We start from the raw sequence: 16,978 nt of genomic DNA on the forward strand, positions 1-16,978 counted from the left end.
TGGTGGTGGTGATGATGGTGGTGGTGGTGATGGTAGTGGTGGAGCTGGTGGTGGTGGTGATGGGAGTTAAACCTACAGCCTTGCATATGTTAAGCACTCTACCACTGAACTACACCCCAGCCATGTTCAATTTCTACTTTGTGACAGTATCTGAATTAGTTGCTTGGACTAGCTTTGACTGTATAATGCTACTTCAGCATCCCAAGTACCTGAGAGTACAAGCATGCACCACTATACCCAGGCCATCCTGTAGACAGTGGGTTAAGAGTTTCTCTAGTGTTGTACAAGTCATGAACAGTCAATGGAAGGAACACAGAAGCAGGAAGACAAAGACTGTGTTTCTGAAGCACCTCTGTGGTTCCTCTCTCTCATCTGGTGCACAGTCAGCTCTTGACAGACTGATAGAAAATGAATCCTCGGTGATTTGTTTGTCATGTTTGAATGCTTTTATTTATATAAATTTCTCTATCTCAAAGGACCAGAATTTAACTTGGTCCTATACGGAGGCAGCAGAGGTCTGGTGTCACAAGACTTAAGTTAGTTTTCTTGGGAACAGCCAGGACCTTAGGAGAGAGTTTTGCTGGTATGTAGATTTGAATTTTCTTATCAAGTCATACCAGGGCCTGTAAGCAATGGTTCTGAGAATGGAAGAAACACCAGCCCTCTACTTTTCCCTGTCATGGATAGCGTGTCATTCTTACAGTCTTGGGCGATTGTCTGCACTCCTTTGTGAGTATTGCATGTGAGTACATGGTAGAGTCCCTCTCTTTGTCCTAAATATTTGCTGAGTCATTTTGCTCTTAGCTACACTGACCTTTCACTGGAAAGGTGGACCACATCTCCAGATGTTTGTGACCAAGTGATGAGCAAAAGCAGTTGCCAAGAAACAAGGCATAACACTCCATCATAAACCCTCCTAGAGCCAGCATGGCTCAGGAGCTCATGGGCTCCCTCCCAATTGTTTTATTTAATAAACAGTTGCTTAGTAGACTTAGAGATTACCTATTTTTTTAATATCACAATGAAATATATCTGATTAAAACTGTATGAAATGTAGCTGAGTCCTTCTCAGTTGTTTCAGAGGACCACAGAATCCCATATGGCTCCTGAATGGTCTAGAAAAGGTGTTTTTCTTTATGGATTGGTTAATACTGGAATCTGCTGAAATTTCATGGGGACGTTACGCATCTCTAACCATCTGGTTAGATAGGAATTTTGTTTGTCAGCAGCGTTTCAAACAAGGTTAAGGCCGGTGTGTGGGAAATCAGAGATGCTAACCCTCTTTAATGTAAACCATAGCTACTACTATAGCAGATACAGTAAGGATCCTGCAACCGTGTCTGTCCTTTTGGACACATTCTGTGTGATGGTGAAGTGGGCGTGCCCACATATCACTGGAGTTGTGTTACCTTTCTGAAGGCCAGCTTATCAATGGCCTCCAAAGAAAACATTTTCAAGCTTCTAACTTCTGAGCAGTTTTGAAGTCCTTGCACCACTGCTTATAGGAACATAAAGTTGGGGAATCATGTTTAATATCCAGCAGGAGAAATATTAGATTATAACATGTCTGCATAATTACCATCTGGTGTATATAGATATAAAAGTACTGTTTCCATTGATGTAGTTTGTTGATGTGTTAAAATATAGCCATGAATAAGTTTAATTTTAAAAAACTGTGAAATAATACATATAACATGACCCCACTTTATTAGAAATTAAAACATACATCAAACTTGCATCATGTCAGAGTTAGTTGGAATGATTCTAAGCAGCTAATTTACCTTTGTCTTTATACATTAGGAAGTTGTCTAGTCTTAAAACATAACAAGAGCCCATTACTTTCAGACTCAGAACAGCAAACTACTAAGTTTTCTTTTTTCAGTAAGAAAAATTAAACCCTAGCTGGGCATAGTGGCACACACTTTTAATACCAGCACTTTGGAGGCAAAGGCAAGTGGATCTCTGAGTTTGAGGCCAGCCTAGTCTACAGAGTGAGTTCCAGGACAGCCATAGACTACATAGACTACATAGTGAGACCCTGTCTCAAAAAACAAACAAAAAGAAACAAGAAAGAAAAGAAAAAGAAATCCATGGTGGATGTACAAAAGATCCACTGCTTTTTTTATAAGCCACCAATTGCTTGGCTCTCCGAGGAGCCAATACAGGAGTCTCCCAGTTGAAGAGTTTGTCATCCACATGGTTTTACTTATAAAGCCAACTGATATGTACTCTTTTGTACTCCCTCCCTCTCTCCCTCTTTCCCTCTCTCCCTCCCTCTCTCTCTCTCTCTCTCTCTCTCTCTCTCTCTCTCTTTGTGTTTCTGTGTGTGTGATTCTGACTGTGTTTGTGTATGTATGTGAGGTGTGTGTGTGTGGTTCTGAGTGTGTTCATGTGTGTAAGTGTGTGGTGTGTGGATGGGTGGATGTGTGGTTCTGAGTGTGCTCATGTGTGTATGTATGTGGTGTATGTGTGGTGTAGTATAGTTCTGAGTGTGTTCATGTGAGTGTGTATGTATTCGGTGTGTGTGGTACAGTTCTGAGTGTGTATTATGTGAGTATGTATGTATATGGTGTATGTGTGTGTGGTTCTGTGTGTTCATGTGTGTACAGGAAGTACACATGTATGAGGAGACCAAGGTTTTGATAATCAGCATCTTCTCACTCTCCACCTTCAACTGAGGCAGGGTCTCTCATTTGAACTCAGAGCTCACTGATTCAACTAGGCTAGTAAGCTTGTCCTGAGTGTCTCCCTGTCTTTACCTCTTGTGCGGTGGGATTAAAGGCCCACCACATCCATGCAGCATTTCTATGGTACTGAGGACTGTAACACCAGTGTTTACATTTGTGTGGCAAATGATTTACCAAATGTACCTCTGACTTACTGCACTTGATATGCTTTTGATCCAGAATCTAGGCCATTAGGATTGGAAATAGTGTGACACCATGACGGTGCCTTTGTTGTTGTTTTAACTTGATAAACAACTTTAATTCCTCATTTTATTAGTAACAGTAAAAGATCATTCCCAAGCAACCTCTAGCAACTGTATCCTAGAAGAGGGGTTGTGAGCAGCTAGTGGGTTGCCCTTAGATTTTAAGATACAGGAAGCAAGAAGAATGAGAAGAGACATTAGAGATGGTGGCATTTGCTCAGGTTTTCCTTGGATTTCCAATGAGAAATCACAGAGGAAGGAAGGCTGGCTGTGACCTGGCCATAGTACCAAAATTAGTTTATCTCCCAGCTAAAGACAGTCAGCAACTCATGAAGTTCACAGAGTAGGCAGGAGGAAGATGGTGACATCTCACATATATTGGGAAACACTGGCTTAAATCTGATTGCTTTACAAGAGGGAGAGCTTTGCCTTTAGCATGGGGGTACCCCACATGTACCTTCCACGTCTCTTGCTTGTCTTAAAAGAAGAAGGCTGCAAAACAGACTGCTTTCATGGCTGATCTGATGGAGAGACCAAATTAAGAATTCCTCTTTGATTAGTTTGAGAAGCAGCTTTTAAGGACTCGTTCTCTCTGCTGTGGTTTGAGCAGTCTACTGAGAAGTAAGCCAAAGAAATATTAGGCCAAGAATTTGAAGGCTGAAGCCAAACCACTGGGAAGGGCTCTCTCCTGCCAATGACACCATAATTGAATTAGAAAGGGACATTTGTGTAGTGTCATGCTGTCACCTCACACTCAACACATCTAGAATTGAACTCATCTTTCCTTACAAGGCTGTTCCTTAGCTGAACTTGTCTAACATTGAACAAGATGATGGCACCCATTGCTGCGCTCTAGTGTAACACAGCCAGCATTTCTATGTGACTGCCACACACTTAGGGCCAAAGGAACTTATGACAGGTTGATCAAAGACCAAGTAGTCCTTCTGAGAACCAAGTTTTCTGACTATTAATCTAGGCATACGTTAATTCTACCATTCTACTCTTCCTTCCATATCTGTGGACAATTACCACTTAGTTTAATAGAATATCTATAATAGATAGAACACATATGTGCACATATAGTGACACTTTATTTATATTGACATTTGACACACTAGCAGATTTTAGTAAGCATAAAGTCAGAATTTCTGAAGTCACGAAAAGCAAATGAGCTAACCTTTAGAATAGTATTACTGAATACTGTAACTCAATGATACTCAATAGTATAATTCAATACTATAATTCAATAATATTGTTGAAGAAAAAGATGACACAGATAAAGGTGCTGGATCTAAGCCTATGCAAGCCTAGTTTGTGAATCTAACATGAACAAGCTACCATTACTCACATGTCATGGACTGTATGACTATGGTTCTATTTTGTTTTCTTTAATATGAAAATTAATTGTTTTGTAGTTGCATGTATTTTAAAAGTTTGTTCCCACATAGAGACATCTCTTGCTTTGGGTTGGAGAGATTGCTCCGTGGTTAAAGCACCTACCACATAAGGAGGAGGACTGGAGTTCAAATCCTACATAAATGTAGGTAGGCATGGTAGCTCTCTTGTAATTCCATCTGAAGCAAGATACCTATGTAGCCATATAAGTGAATTTTAGGTTCAACTAAGAGATCCTGTTTCAATGAATCAGGCGAAAAGCCTTCAAGGAGGACTCCTAACATCAGCCTCAGGACCTCCATAGGCATGTGTATACATTCGCATGCAAATACATATACACATGCAAGTCTACACACACACACACACACACACACACACACACAGCACAGCATAAGAGTATTGGGCTACTAATACATGTTTTAGTGAGCAATATGGAACCTTTGAGTTAACTGACACTCTCTCACAGTGCACATACTTTGAAGCTACCTACCAGTGGTCAATTACACACACACACACACACACAGACACTATCATAAAGTAACTGAAGGGGAAAACAAAATTTGACCAAAGAAGATATCTAGTGTCCTCCTTTTTAATGAACAACTTTGGCTTATTAGACCAGAGTCTTGGTTTTGTAGTGTGACTCCAGTCTCTCTGGTCTTTGTATGAGAGCCGGCTCTAGTTCAAACAATGTATCGAATTCTTTTTAATACATACCTTGATTATTTGGGTTCAATACTTGCTGTTTCCATGTATAAATCTTGCATGTGATAATTAGCTCAGTACAGAAGTGCAAATATGCTAGCCCACAGTCTCCAAAAGCAGCCCGCTTTGGTATAGATGTTCTGGTTTATTTGATCAATGTAAATTATCCCCTGGGTCATTGGATGATGCTTTTCAAATACAAAAAAAAAAAAAAAAAGTTTGAAAACGAATTGGTTGGGTGTCCGAATTAGAGAAAATGAACTGTCCGTTTAGAAAGAATTCTGGTCCATCAGTAGGCATTCCAGGCTGTTTGGCCAGGACATTGATGATGACATTTGTCAGCTGGCATGCTCAGGTGCCTGTCTTTATATTGTTGCAGAATTGCCTATCAGAGAAACGATGATGATGAAGAAGAGGCCGCCAGGGAACGGCGCCGCCGAGCCCGTCAGGAAAGGCTGCGGCAGAAGCAAGAGGAAGAGTCCTTGGGACAGGTGGCAGACCAGGTGGAGGCCCATGTCCAGAACAGGTACTGTCCTCCGCTCATGGAGGCATCCCTGGGTTGTATGTTCACCTGTCTCGGTGAATGGAGTTTGCTAGCACATCATTCCGTCCTCAGACCAACGCAACCATTAATGGTTGGTTTCGGTTTTGCTGAGGTGGTTTCTGACTGGGTATCCCAAGCTGGAACTCACTATGTAGTCCAAGCTACATGTGGTTTTGGTTTGTTTCTTTTATTTACTGTATATTAAGAAGAGGCTGTTAATAGCTCCATTAACTTGGTCTATTTTTCAAGGTAAAGGTCATGGCCTCCTCAGCTCATTTCCTAGGGTGGTCTTGCAAATGCTGAAGCATTCGGCAAGTTTTATAAAAAATGTAATGTTTACGTAGATGCTAGAAACCTTGGTCATTGGTAATTAGTCCCTAACTGGGGAGGAAGTATAGCTAAGAGGAGTGGAGGAGGGACAGCTACGATCACTGGATTTCACTCACTAGCTTTGAATCCCAACTTGGCAAACTGTGTTCCTTCACTTTAAAAAAAATATAACCAAGTCAGCAGCATACACAAAAGTCTTGTTTCTACTTACATGCCATTTCTGCTTTAATTTTATTACTAGCTATTTTATGAGATTACCTAAGTTGAAAAATTCTTTTGCTAAGCATGATGGCACATGCTTAGAATCCCAGCATTTAGGAGGTTAAAGCAGGAGGACCAGGAGTTTGTGGTTAATCTTGGCTTTTTGGTGAGGGCAAGGTTACCCTGGGCTACACAAGACCCTGTATCAAAAGAACTAAAACAAAAACAAAAAAAGTGGTTTTTAAGGAAAATACATTCAGGTCTGAGCACCTGGTTTCTTGCAGGCATATTAGTTACCTACAAGTATAAAGTCTTCTTGGGACTAAGCAGCTTCAACTGGCACTTAACTGGCTGTTAACCAGGTTCTGTAAAAGAGAGAAAACAAAGGCTCAGTGGAGTCTGTGGATTTCTTAACAGTATTCTTGTCTGGCTAGCGCTTTGGAATTTGCAGTACCTTTTTAAAACATTAGAATTCAGTTGGTCCAAACATCCTATGCGTAGACCTTTTCCGTTGACCTCCCAGTTCTTCATATTCCTGTAGCCATGTAATCTGTGTGTGGCTAATTCACAGTGACAATGTCCTCCAGCAATGGCAGAGGCCGACAAGGCTTAAAATCTAGGCTTTCCTCTGCAATATTTGTTGTTAACTATGGGATGTGTTTTTCCAAATCCAAGTGAACTCGAATATCAGAGGAGCCAAGTTTGGTATGAACCATGAAATTTGATGGAGTTTCTAAACATTGTGGACGTATGCTTCCAGTTCCAGTCACAGTTCTGGTATCACATGACTGGTAATTCCAGCCAGGAGGGGCCAACGCCCTTGGTCTGGGCAGTGTCCAGCACCCTGGAAGAGTGATTAAGATGACGGACACGCTACAGTTTGGATTTTTCCTTTTTTTTTTTCTTTTAAAAATAAACATTGGGTTTAGCCAGGCTTTACCCAATTGGAGAAAAGGAGAAAAGGCTCTTTATTCTTGGAAATCTGTACAAAGGAGTTAGATTGTCTAGATTAGTTATGGTAATGTTGTTGCTATGACAGTTTTAATATTTTAACACAGTATATAAGTGCACTGTGGATATTTTTGTGTACTGGATAAAGTGCTGTCTTATTTTTATTGCTTTATTATATTAGTTTTTGAGAGAGGGGGACCTCACTGTGTATTACTGGCTGCCTTGAATCTTGCTATGCAAAGCAGGCTGCCCTCAAACTCACATAGATCCGTCTGCTTCTGCCTTCTTTGCTGGGATTAAAGGTATGTACCACCATACCTGCCTCTCCATCATTTTTCAACGCAGGGTCTCTCACTGAACCTGGAGCACACTGATTCAGCCAGATTGACTCCCCAGTGAGCCTCAGGAGTCTTCCTGTCCTCTGTGGCTCTGTCAATCCCCTCACCATCCAGAGCCTTCTGAACACCAACAGAGATGGCAAACATAGAGAATACACACCTAATCAATTGTGTTGTCCTGGATGCACTGTTTATACTTACGTTTCTTTAGTTACCTGGTCCTGTTTAGGTATGAGGGAGGGCAGAGGGTAGGAAATGCCATCCTTGACTGGCAGTCATTACCCCGAGAATTATGGAGGACACTTAGATGTCTCCAAAGTGAAGATTGTTGGCATGAATGTAGACTCTCACACTCTCCACACTCCTCCTCAAGTACCTCAGGCCCCACCGATCCAGATCAAGAATGACTTGGTGGCATCAATATGGAACTATGACACTCACAGAATTCACTCATTATTCTGATTTGATCCTTGTCATAGTTGGGATCCACAGTGACACAGATCCTGAAATCAAGGTTTAATCGCAAGTAGGCTGCTTGTATGGTAACCTCAGACAACGATGTTTGGGGTCTAGCTAATCGAGACACAGGAGGGAAGGCAACCAGGTAGAAGTCGCTTTCCAGCATAAGTGGTATAACTCCAGTAGGAGCCACGGCTGTCAAGTTATCCTTTAAAACAGAGAAAAGCCAAAGTATTTATATGATGATGCCCCTCAGCTCTGGATTAATATTCAGAGCTCCTATAGCAAGTTGAGGGGACACAGAGACCTGAGAAAGTCCAAGAGCGAGGACTTGGATAGGCTCAGTTGGAAGCATAGAGTGGTAACATCTAGGGGCATGTGAGCTGGATACTGCTGGCACCTGCTCTGGCTTGTGGGTGGCTCTGTATGGTTGATTAACCAAGCTGTCTTTGGTGTTGTTCCTTCTGTCATGCAGTGTTCCTGATGAAGAGTCTAAGCCAGCCACTGCAAACACTCAGGTAGAAGGTGATGAGGAGGCAGCCTTACTGGAGCGCCTGGCTAGGCGAGAAGAGAGACGTCAAAAACGCCTTCAGGAAGCCTTAGAGCGTCAGAAGGAGTTTGATCCGACCGTGACAGATGGCAGTCTCTCAGTCTCAAGCAGAAGAATGCAAAATGACTTAGCCGAAAATGAGACAGCAGAGGGGGAAGAAAAAAGAGAGAGTCGCTCAGGACGGTATGAGGTGGAAGAAACAGAAGTGGTCATCAAGTCCTACCAGAAGAACAGCTATCAGGATGCTGAAGACAAAAAGAAAGAAGAAAAGGAGGAGGAGGAGGAGGAAGAGAAGCTGAAGGGAGGGAGACTTGGCGAAAATCAGGTAGAGGAGATGGTAGAAGGGAAAACACCAGAAACCCAAGCGGAAGCTGTGGTGATGGTACTGGAAAACGGGCAAGTCAGCGCGGAAGAGTCCAAACTAGAGGGGGGTGGGGAACCAGACAAGGAGATAGCCCGTCGAAAAAAGATGGAGGAGGAAGAGAGAGAGAGAGCTGAGGCAGAGAGACTGAGGTTGGAAGCAGAAGAACAAGAACGAGAAAAAATCAAAGCTGAGCACGACAGAAAGCTAGCGGAAGAACAGGCAAGAATGGAGGCCGAACAGAAAGCAGCTGCAGAGGAGCAGGCGAGGAGGGAGGCCGAGGAGCGGGAGGAGCGGGCGAGGAGGGAGGAGGAGCAGAGGAGAGTAGCTGAGGAGCAAAAGAAGGCCAAGGCAGAGGAGGAGGAGAAGGCTAGGATAGCAGAGCAAAGACAAAAAAAGCATCTGGAGGAGCAAAGGAGTGAGACGCGAGAGGCCAAAGACAAGGGGGAGAAGGGAGGTGAGAAAGCGGACAGGAAAGGGGTGAACGGACGGGAGGCGCAAGACAACAGACCGCAGACAGCTGTCCCAAAGAAGCAGGTACAGTAAGCACTGTGCACCTACTGTGTGATGCCTGTGACTCATGAGAAATGCAATGCACACCCAACCGGGGGCTGAGGCCTCGTGCACATCGCCTCACGTGCTTGATCAGTTAGCAAACTATTCATTTTTTTTTTTTTTTACAGGCCATAGAAACACCCAAGCATGAAGCAATTGAACCACGGCTGAGTATGCAATCGACCAAATTAATGGGACAACCAGAGAGAAATCAATTGCTCTGTGCTTGGGTGCTGTGGTTATAAAAAAAAAAAAAATGAATTAGCCCAAAGATGCTGAATGTTTCTTTCAGCGTCTTTGTACATCTGCATCTGGACTCCCTCTTTCTGTCATCTTCCCTGGGTGTGCATGAGGCAAGAGGCCCGTACCTCGATCTGGTATTTGACAGCAGTTTTTATTGTTAACTTTAAAATTAGGGGTTGGGGAGTTGAAATAAAGAATTAAGTTTGGACATTTAGTTTTAGATAAAAATATAAATCCTTTGAAGTCAACTGTAATCAAGGAGAGAAAGGAGAGTGTTGGATGCTCCCCAACCCCAACAAAAACAAAAACAAAAACAAAAATAAACAAAAAAGCATCTTCAAAAGCCTGACTTGCCATCATGTAGACCCAGGTTTAGTGTAGACTTGCAGAAAGCCATTTGTCTGGAGTAGTGCCAGTTAACAACTGATGGCCGATTGAGAGTATGTAGTTTGCTCTTTTTTGCTATGTGGCTCAGGAAGGATGGGGATGGCATTTGGGGAAGGAAGTGTAAAATACAAAAGTTTTGTGGGCTTTTTTTCCTATCTGCAAGGCTGCATTTAAAAAAAAAAAAAGCCCTCTAAGAGCTGTAAAAGACAAGAGAAATGCTTGCACGCTCACCTCTCCAGAGTGAGCCCTCTGCCACTGCATTGCACTGAAGTTGTTTTCCACCCCTGCTTCTGTACCAGGGGCCTGTGCACATGGCTGTAACTGAGAAAACCATGAGCAGGATGTCAATGCCTGGAACATCATGTCATGCTAGATTCCAGTGAGCACAGTGGGAGGCACGGGGGAAAAATCGGGTGGAGTGGGACACGTCTGTCACCCCTGGTGACAAACCACCAGCACCAGGTACCACTGGCACCAAGTGGTCTGAGTATGTCACTAAGACAGCCACAAAGACATCACAGCCCACGCAGAGTGATCTGAGCACCCTTTCACTCTTGCAAGCTAGACAGGGCTTCTGTTTACGTGACCTTCACTGTTCTTGAAAAGGAAAAGGAAGAAGAAAAGGGAGTTAAAGGGCAAGCTCAAAGACAAATGCCCCAAGATGACAAGCCTGCCTTCAAAAAGGAAGAGGTAAATGTCGTTAAGAATAATCATACCCTAAAGCCACACGGAAAGCAGAATGCCGGGATCTGATCTTGGAATTTCAACTCCTCTCCTGTGGTTTCCAGACCTTGGCTTATGAGTCATTGGTGACATAGTATAGTGTCTCAGAACTAATCAATCAGGTTGGGGACACGGTCCAGTGAGTAAAGTGCTGGTCACTAAAGCAGGAGGACTTGAGTTTGGGTCCCCAGCACCCACATAAAAGGCTGGGCATGGTGTAGGGGAGTGTCTATAATTCCAACTTTGGGAGGCAGTAGGGGGGTCATTTACCAGATGAGTAGGAGGTCCCAGGACTCACTGGCAGCCAATCTAGCCAAACAGTGAGTTCTGGCTTCATTGAAAGACGTTGTTTCAAAAGTTATGGGAGACAGCAATAGACAACATCCAAAATCAACCTGTAACCTTGCACACATGCACACATACACACATATTCATACACACTCATATACCACACACGTGTGCAGACACATTCATATACACTCATACACATATACATTTGTTAGTTCAAAAAATATAAAGAAATGGAATTAGATGCATCTGATGGCATGTAGGCAGTAGTACAGCGTTCTCATACAAATTATCTTTCTTAGTGCTTGTCAGTCAAGAACTTGGACAGCCCTGCTCCTCAGTCTTGCCTACGTCCTGCTCCTACAGTGTAACTTTGGTTTCTGTGAACTCTTCTCTGCTTGCATTTCAATCATGAAATATTTCCAGCTGGCTTCCATTAACACGTTTTTAACTTTTTCATTGAAAAGCACACCGTGCCCCCCCCCCACACACACACACCTTGATCTTAGTAGAAAATTCGGTGAGCTAAAGATGATAGATGGTTCTCAAAAAGCCAAGTTTGGCCAAATCCTCTGCATTGCATTAATGAGGCACACACACAGGGGAGCTGGTGCCGGGATGCTCATAGGTAAGTGAGTGAGGCTTCTGCACACAGGTGCCAAAGCACTCCAGGATATAATGCCCCGGCAGAAAGCCTCACCTGGTTCTAACCATCCCGCCTATGATAGCCTCAGGTGACACTACACATTGCCATGTTATCCAGTAAGTTCAAGCAGTTGGATGTGGTAAAACAGAACCAGCAGACACAGAAATGCCTGAATTGAATTTCACTAGTCCCAAGAGACTGGTGAAATGATCTGTAGCCACAGGGTACTGGCCCAGATGGAGTCTTGCTCTGTTAGAGCATCCATTAAGAAAATCCAGAACTGTAAAGAAAATGTGTAGAAAATAGATGGCCGTATTAAGTAACATGTGGGTGGCTCCCTGAGGTGGCTTTGTAAGATTCACATAAGAAGAAAGACCCTGTGTACTTACTTGAAGACTTACGTTCCTCTCTGCTCTAGTAGAGCTTGTGGTTTGACTGTGAGCCCTGGCTATCTGAAGGAGGGAGAAGGTGCAAGTACTGATGACCCGGAAACTGAATTTAGCTCTACCAGGCAGCTAAGGAGACAGACGGCTGAACACCCTGGACTGAGTAAAGGTCCATCTATACAACAAAGCTGTCTCAGAACTAAACTCAAATAGTGTCATACCCGGGAAGAGAGCAGGAGATCCGCAACTCAGTGATGAAATGTGGAGTGGGGGCTGCAGTGAATGCCCTCTGCTGCTGTGAAAGTTTAGTTACCCCAGATAATGATTTACTTGTAACGGCCGAAGCATCCCACGCCCATGTCTGAGTCAGAAGAGGCTCATCCTCAGTCATCCCTCTGCCTCTTTTCAGATAAGGCAAAGTCCATGGTATCAGTCAAACACTCCAGGGAATAGCTGGTTTCAGGCCTGCCAGAATCCCTTTCCCAGTTTGCCCAACAGCACATTCCAGCCCTCATAACTTCCGGCTTCTTTTTTATACCAGGCTAGATAATCGTCTCCGATCAGGTTTTTCAAAAGATTGATTTTTAAGATTTTAACACTGTATATAGATGAACTGCTGACTGAATGGATCGAGTTCTCCCTTTCCAGCTAGCTGGACTGGTGTGTTATATAGGCAATTTTAGATCATTTAGCATGGTTCAGACATTTAAATAACCTCTCCCTATTCTTTTCTTCCTTCCTTTCCTCCCCTTTCTTTCTTTTCTTCTTTACCTTTCTTTCTTTTCTTTCTTTCCTTTTTTTCCTTCTTTTCTTTCTTTCTTTTATTTTTATCACATAAAAGCAAACAGAAACCTTTCCTGGCAGGGTTAGGGATCCACACAATGTAAACAGGGTAGGCCAACTGAAAGTAAACACAAACATTCCTCTGCCCTTGCAGGGGAAGCATTTCCCAAAGTCCCTCCTGTCCTTTAAAACACAAACAAATAAACAAACCCCCTGTGTTCCTCGCAGCTGAACTCTGTGACAGCCCCAGGGTGCAGATGATCTCCAACTCTGAGACATAATTAAGTTTCTGTCTCTCCTCCTCCATTACAAGTTGTCTCTTTTCAGTTCTTCTGTTTGGTTTTTTTCTCTTGGAAAGAGAGAGAGAGAGAAAGAGAGAGAGAGGGAAAGGGAGAGAAAGAGGGAGAGGAAGGAGGAGGAGGAAGGAAGAGGAGGAGGAAGAAGGGATGGAGGGAAGGAAGGAGGGAGGGAGAAGGAAGGAAGGAAGAAAGGATGGAAGGAAGACAGGCAGAAAGAAAGAAAGAAAGAAAGAAAGAAAGAAAGAAAGAAAGAAAGAAAGAAAGAAAGAAAGAAAGCCAGCCAGCCACAGGGTCTTTTGTGACTTTGAACCTAATATTTCTGTCACCCAGGCCCTTGTGTTCTAAACATACAGTATATTCTTAGCATGCAGATGCATTCAGGAATTTGGTTAAAGAATGATTCAGTCACTTTAAGCTGGAGCCTAAGCTCTCTGCAGAAGATCTTAAGTTGTCCACGAACCAAATTTCAGAAGGAGCCAGGAGGACATGCGTGGGGTAGAACAGGGATCCAGATGAGGATTTAGGGATCTGAAGCTCATAAAGGCCTGCAACTGACATCCAACTCTTGTTGTTATTCTGCAACTTTATCGTGCAGAGTAGCAGGATACAGAGACTCCTCTCTCGGGCGAGTCTGTGTGTTCCCTTGGGCTTTTGAGTTCTCTCCAGCCTAAGGTCATGCCTCTTAAATTCCCACATCCCCATATGCTCATGTTTTCTCCCACCAAGTATCCCAAAGACTATACAAAGTCTCATCCAAACAGCTAAGAATCTAGAGGCTGTCTTAGAAGTACAGCCACGTTATCTGTGAATGAAGAAGCCTGCTTGCTCTTCCAACACTCATGATCACCTGGTGACTGTTCAGCAGAGATCTGTTTCCATGGTAACATTCCATCCTAAAAGATCTAGTTCCCAGGGACTCAGAAGGCTGTGTGCTTGCCATGAACTTGACATAGAATCTAATCCATTGTATTCTTTAAACTAAACTTTAAAGATCCCATGGAGTCTTTTATCTATTTCTCAGGAGAAAATAACTTTCAGTCAAACTCTAGTCATCATTATTACATTAAGAATGTTTCTGAGAATGTTTTCCCCCTGAGAGTATGAGGAGGACCACCCAACAAACAGAGTGAGAGGCTCTTCTTCTCATAGTCAACTATGCTTTTAACAAATCTATTTTAAGTATTATTTTTGCCAGTAAATCTGATAATACCTTTTGGGGAAATGAAAATATTCCTGACTTCAAAATAAAAGGAATGAGTTAAAAGAAATTTACCTATGTAGTTGCCACCATAAGCCATAAGACTTGACTCAGAATTTGTTTCATGGGTACCCTGGGAATATCTCCCCTCACCTCTATATCTGTATTCCCAGATACATATTAACCAGGATGTGAACTCTAGCCCATGGTTTCTGAGGCTCTATCCAACAGTGACAGGCCAAAATGAAACTATACTGTCTCCTCCTGCCTTTTCAGTGACTACTGGTATGTTCTAGAGGACAGTCACCAAGCCTCATGATCACACTGCTCTACAGGGCCCGAGCTTCCTCCTCTTGCTCATAATCACCCAGGCGCCAAGAGGACAGTAAGAGGGTGGGGTGTGAAAAGTGGTCATTTCATCTGACTGTATCTTGATGAACTTCCCAGAGAAACTGGGTTGTTAATAGCCCTAGAATCATTAGCCTCCTTGCTTGCAGACAAATCTGCCAGAGAGGGCATAGAAACAGCAGTGCAGCTCCCTTCTTTAGCATCGTTAGGAGAAAATAACTTTCAGTCAAAGACAAGTCATCATTAGTACATTAGGAATGTTTCTAAGAAAGTTTTGTCCTGAGAATAAGGGTAGACTGCCCACAAGTCGCTTGGGATCACCAAGGGACGCGCTTGTATACCCCGCCTTGGAGGGAAGTCTTAACTAACTGGAGCAGTGTTGGTGAGTAGTCCATCCATGGTGGTTTTAATGCCATTTAAGGAAGATTATCAGGCGAAGGACTATAAAAGGTAACGTGTAATCTGCCATTCTACCTTGTAAAACATGCCTTTTAGGAGTACATGTTCAGAGGGGGGGGGGGTCAGGAATCGCTGGAAAGCAGTGAGTGGTCAGGTTAAGGGAGACATGAGCACCAGCTCTTTACAACTGTCTCAGGACAGTGGAGGTCACTCTCTCCTGATCATGTTTTAAGAAGGGATGAGATAGTAATTTGAACTCTTGGCCCATCTCAAAAGCCACTTTGAAATAATGTGTCTCATCTACCAATGAAAAAATTACAACACAACAACCACAAAAATACTAAGGCCCACTTTCCTTCTAGATAGCCTTTCCTCTGTTATCCACAATGACCACAAACCAACTTTTGGAGGTCTAAATCTTTCCTACCAATGGACATCAATGTGTGCCCTAAAACTATTCTTATCCCCTGCTAATTTTAGTGGTTTATGTGGCTTCAGACATGGTTCTAATTCCTTCCCCTAAAGGTAGGTTTTGTTACCTCCTTGGGACACCATACAAATTTGACCAAAGCACCAGAAATGGCAGATCTGGACCACTGGCTGGCTTTTCGTATTATGTCTTTCTTATTAGGTTTATATCAAAGATGCTCCCTTTAGCTAAGAGGAAACTTGGTCAAGCTACACTGCCATTCTTCCATCAAAATGACCTATAACTGCTCTTCCTAGGGGGAACTGTGGGCAACTGCTCTTAGGTGGAGTTCTCAGGACTAGATAGTTTCCAAAAACAACAACAGTGCTGCTCCCACAAATAAAAACCCCAGTGAGATCAGCAGAGGATCTTGACTTCCAAACATTATGGTCCAGGTCTGTCTCACAGGCCAAAGGACCATGATTTACTCTCTAATAATCTTCTTGATTCTGTTTCTACATCATGTTCTGGATGATTGCTCTACCTCAAGTCTAATGACTTCCTTAAAAGTTGGGGTCTTAATTAAAAATAGCTAAAACCTAGTACTATGTTTATAGTTATCTCTCTTCTTGGTATGTATCCTTGGGCAGATCAAAGATGAGAAGATTAAAAAGGACAAAGAGCCCAAAGAAGAAGTCAAGAGCTTCTTGGATCGAAAGAAAGGATTTACAGATGTGAAGGCACAGAATGGAGAATTTATGACCCACAAACTTAAACAAACTGAGAATGCTTTCAGGTAAGGCGTGACTATCTAAGAATCTCTGCTTATGTAGGAGGGAGAATGGGCTCCTTGTCATGTGCCTCTGGACAGAAAGGAGCTAAGCAGACAACATTCTTCTGTTTTGAGGTCATTGGCCATTGTCTTAAAGATACCCTGTCACTAACAGTAGACCAGCACTCACTGCTCAACCACAGCTTAATCCTCTTCCATTTCCTTTTTCTTCTTTTAATAGCAAGAGATCTAGTGCTTAGTGCCCGTGTTTTGACCTAATACACTCATATGGTATCAGTGTATTAAGAAATATCATAACTGGTATTAATATCATTGGTTCATGCCTTGTATGGTCCAGACTATTTCCTACAAACCTTTCTTTGTTCATTTTTATAAAGGTTGTTAGTGGGTATTATTCTGTGGTCTGAAAACTTGGGACATATTAGGTTAACCCAAATCACAGCTCTTTTTTTAAAAAAATGGATATTTTATTTATTTCATGTATTATTTCAATGTATTTCAGATGTCATCCCCTTTCCCCATTTTCCCTCCCTAGAACCCCCTATCCCATCCCCCCTCCTCCTTTTTGCTTTTATACCATTTTAATTACATGCAAGTATTAGGGTCAGTTCTAGGTTGAGGGCCTAGCAATAAAATAGACACAAATAGCTCTTTACCATAGGATTTTAAGAGCCCTCTGTAAATTTGCAAGGGAACCAAGGGGGACACCTGTTTTATTTTCCCATTTTTAGGAATGTACACCCACATCGAGAGAGAGA

At 42.8% G+C, this 16,978-nt stretch overlaps 1 protein-coding gene across 6 annotated transcripts in view; it reads left to right on the forward strand.

Moving 5' to 3' along the window:
- Positions 1-16,978, forward strand: part of Cald1 (caldesmon 1) — a 179,865-nt gene that overhangs the window by 137,703 nt on the left and 25,184 nt on the right. For 3 of the 6 annotated variants that reach the window (XM_028768345.1, XM_028768346.1, XM_028768347.1), the window contains 3 exons: positions 5,409-5,555; positions 8,328-8,727; positions 16,078-16,223. In XM_028768345.1, coding sequence (XP_028624178.1) covers positions 5,409-5,555; positions 8,328-8,727; positions 16,078-16,223 — 693 coding nt within the window. The other 3 variants (XM_028768343.1, XM_028768344.1, XM_028768348.1) reach the window with 2 other exon arrangements.

The sequence above is a fragment of the Grammomys surdaster genome, unplaced genomic scaffold (genome assembly GCF_004785775.1).
Source record: "Grammomys surdaster isolate TR1022 unplaced genomic scaffold, NIH_TR_1.0 186, whole genome shotgun sequence".
NCBI lineage: Eukaryota > Metazoa > Chordata > Mammalia > Rodentia > Muridae > Grammomys > Grammomys surdaster.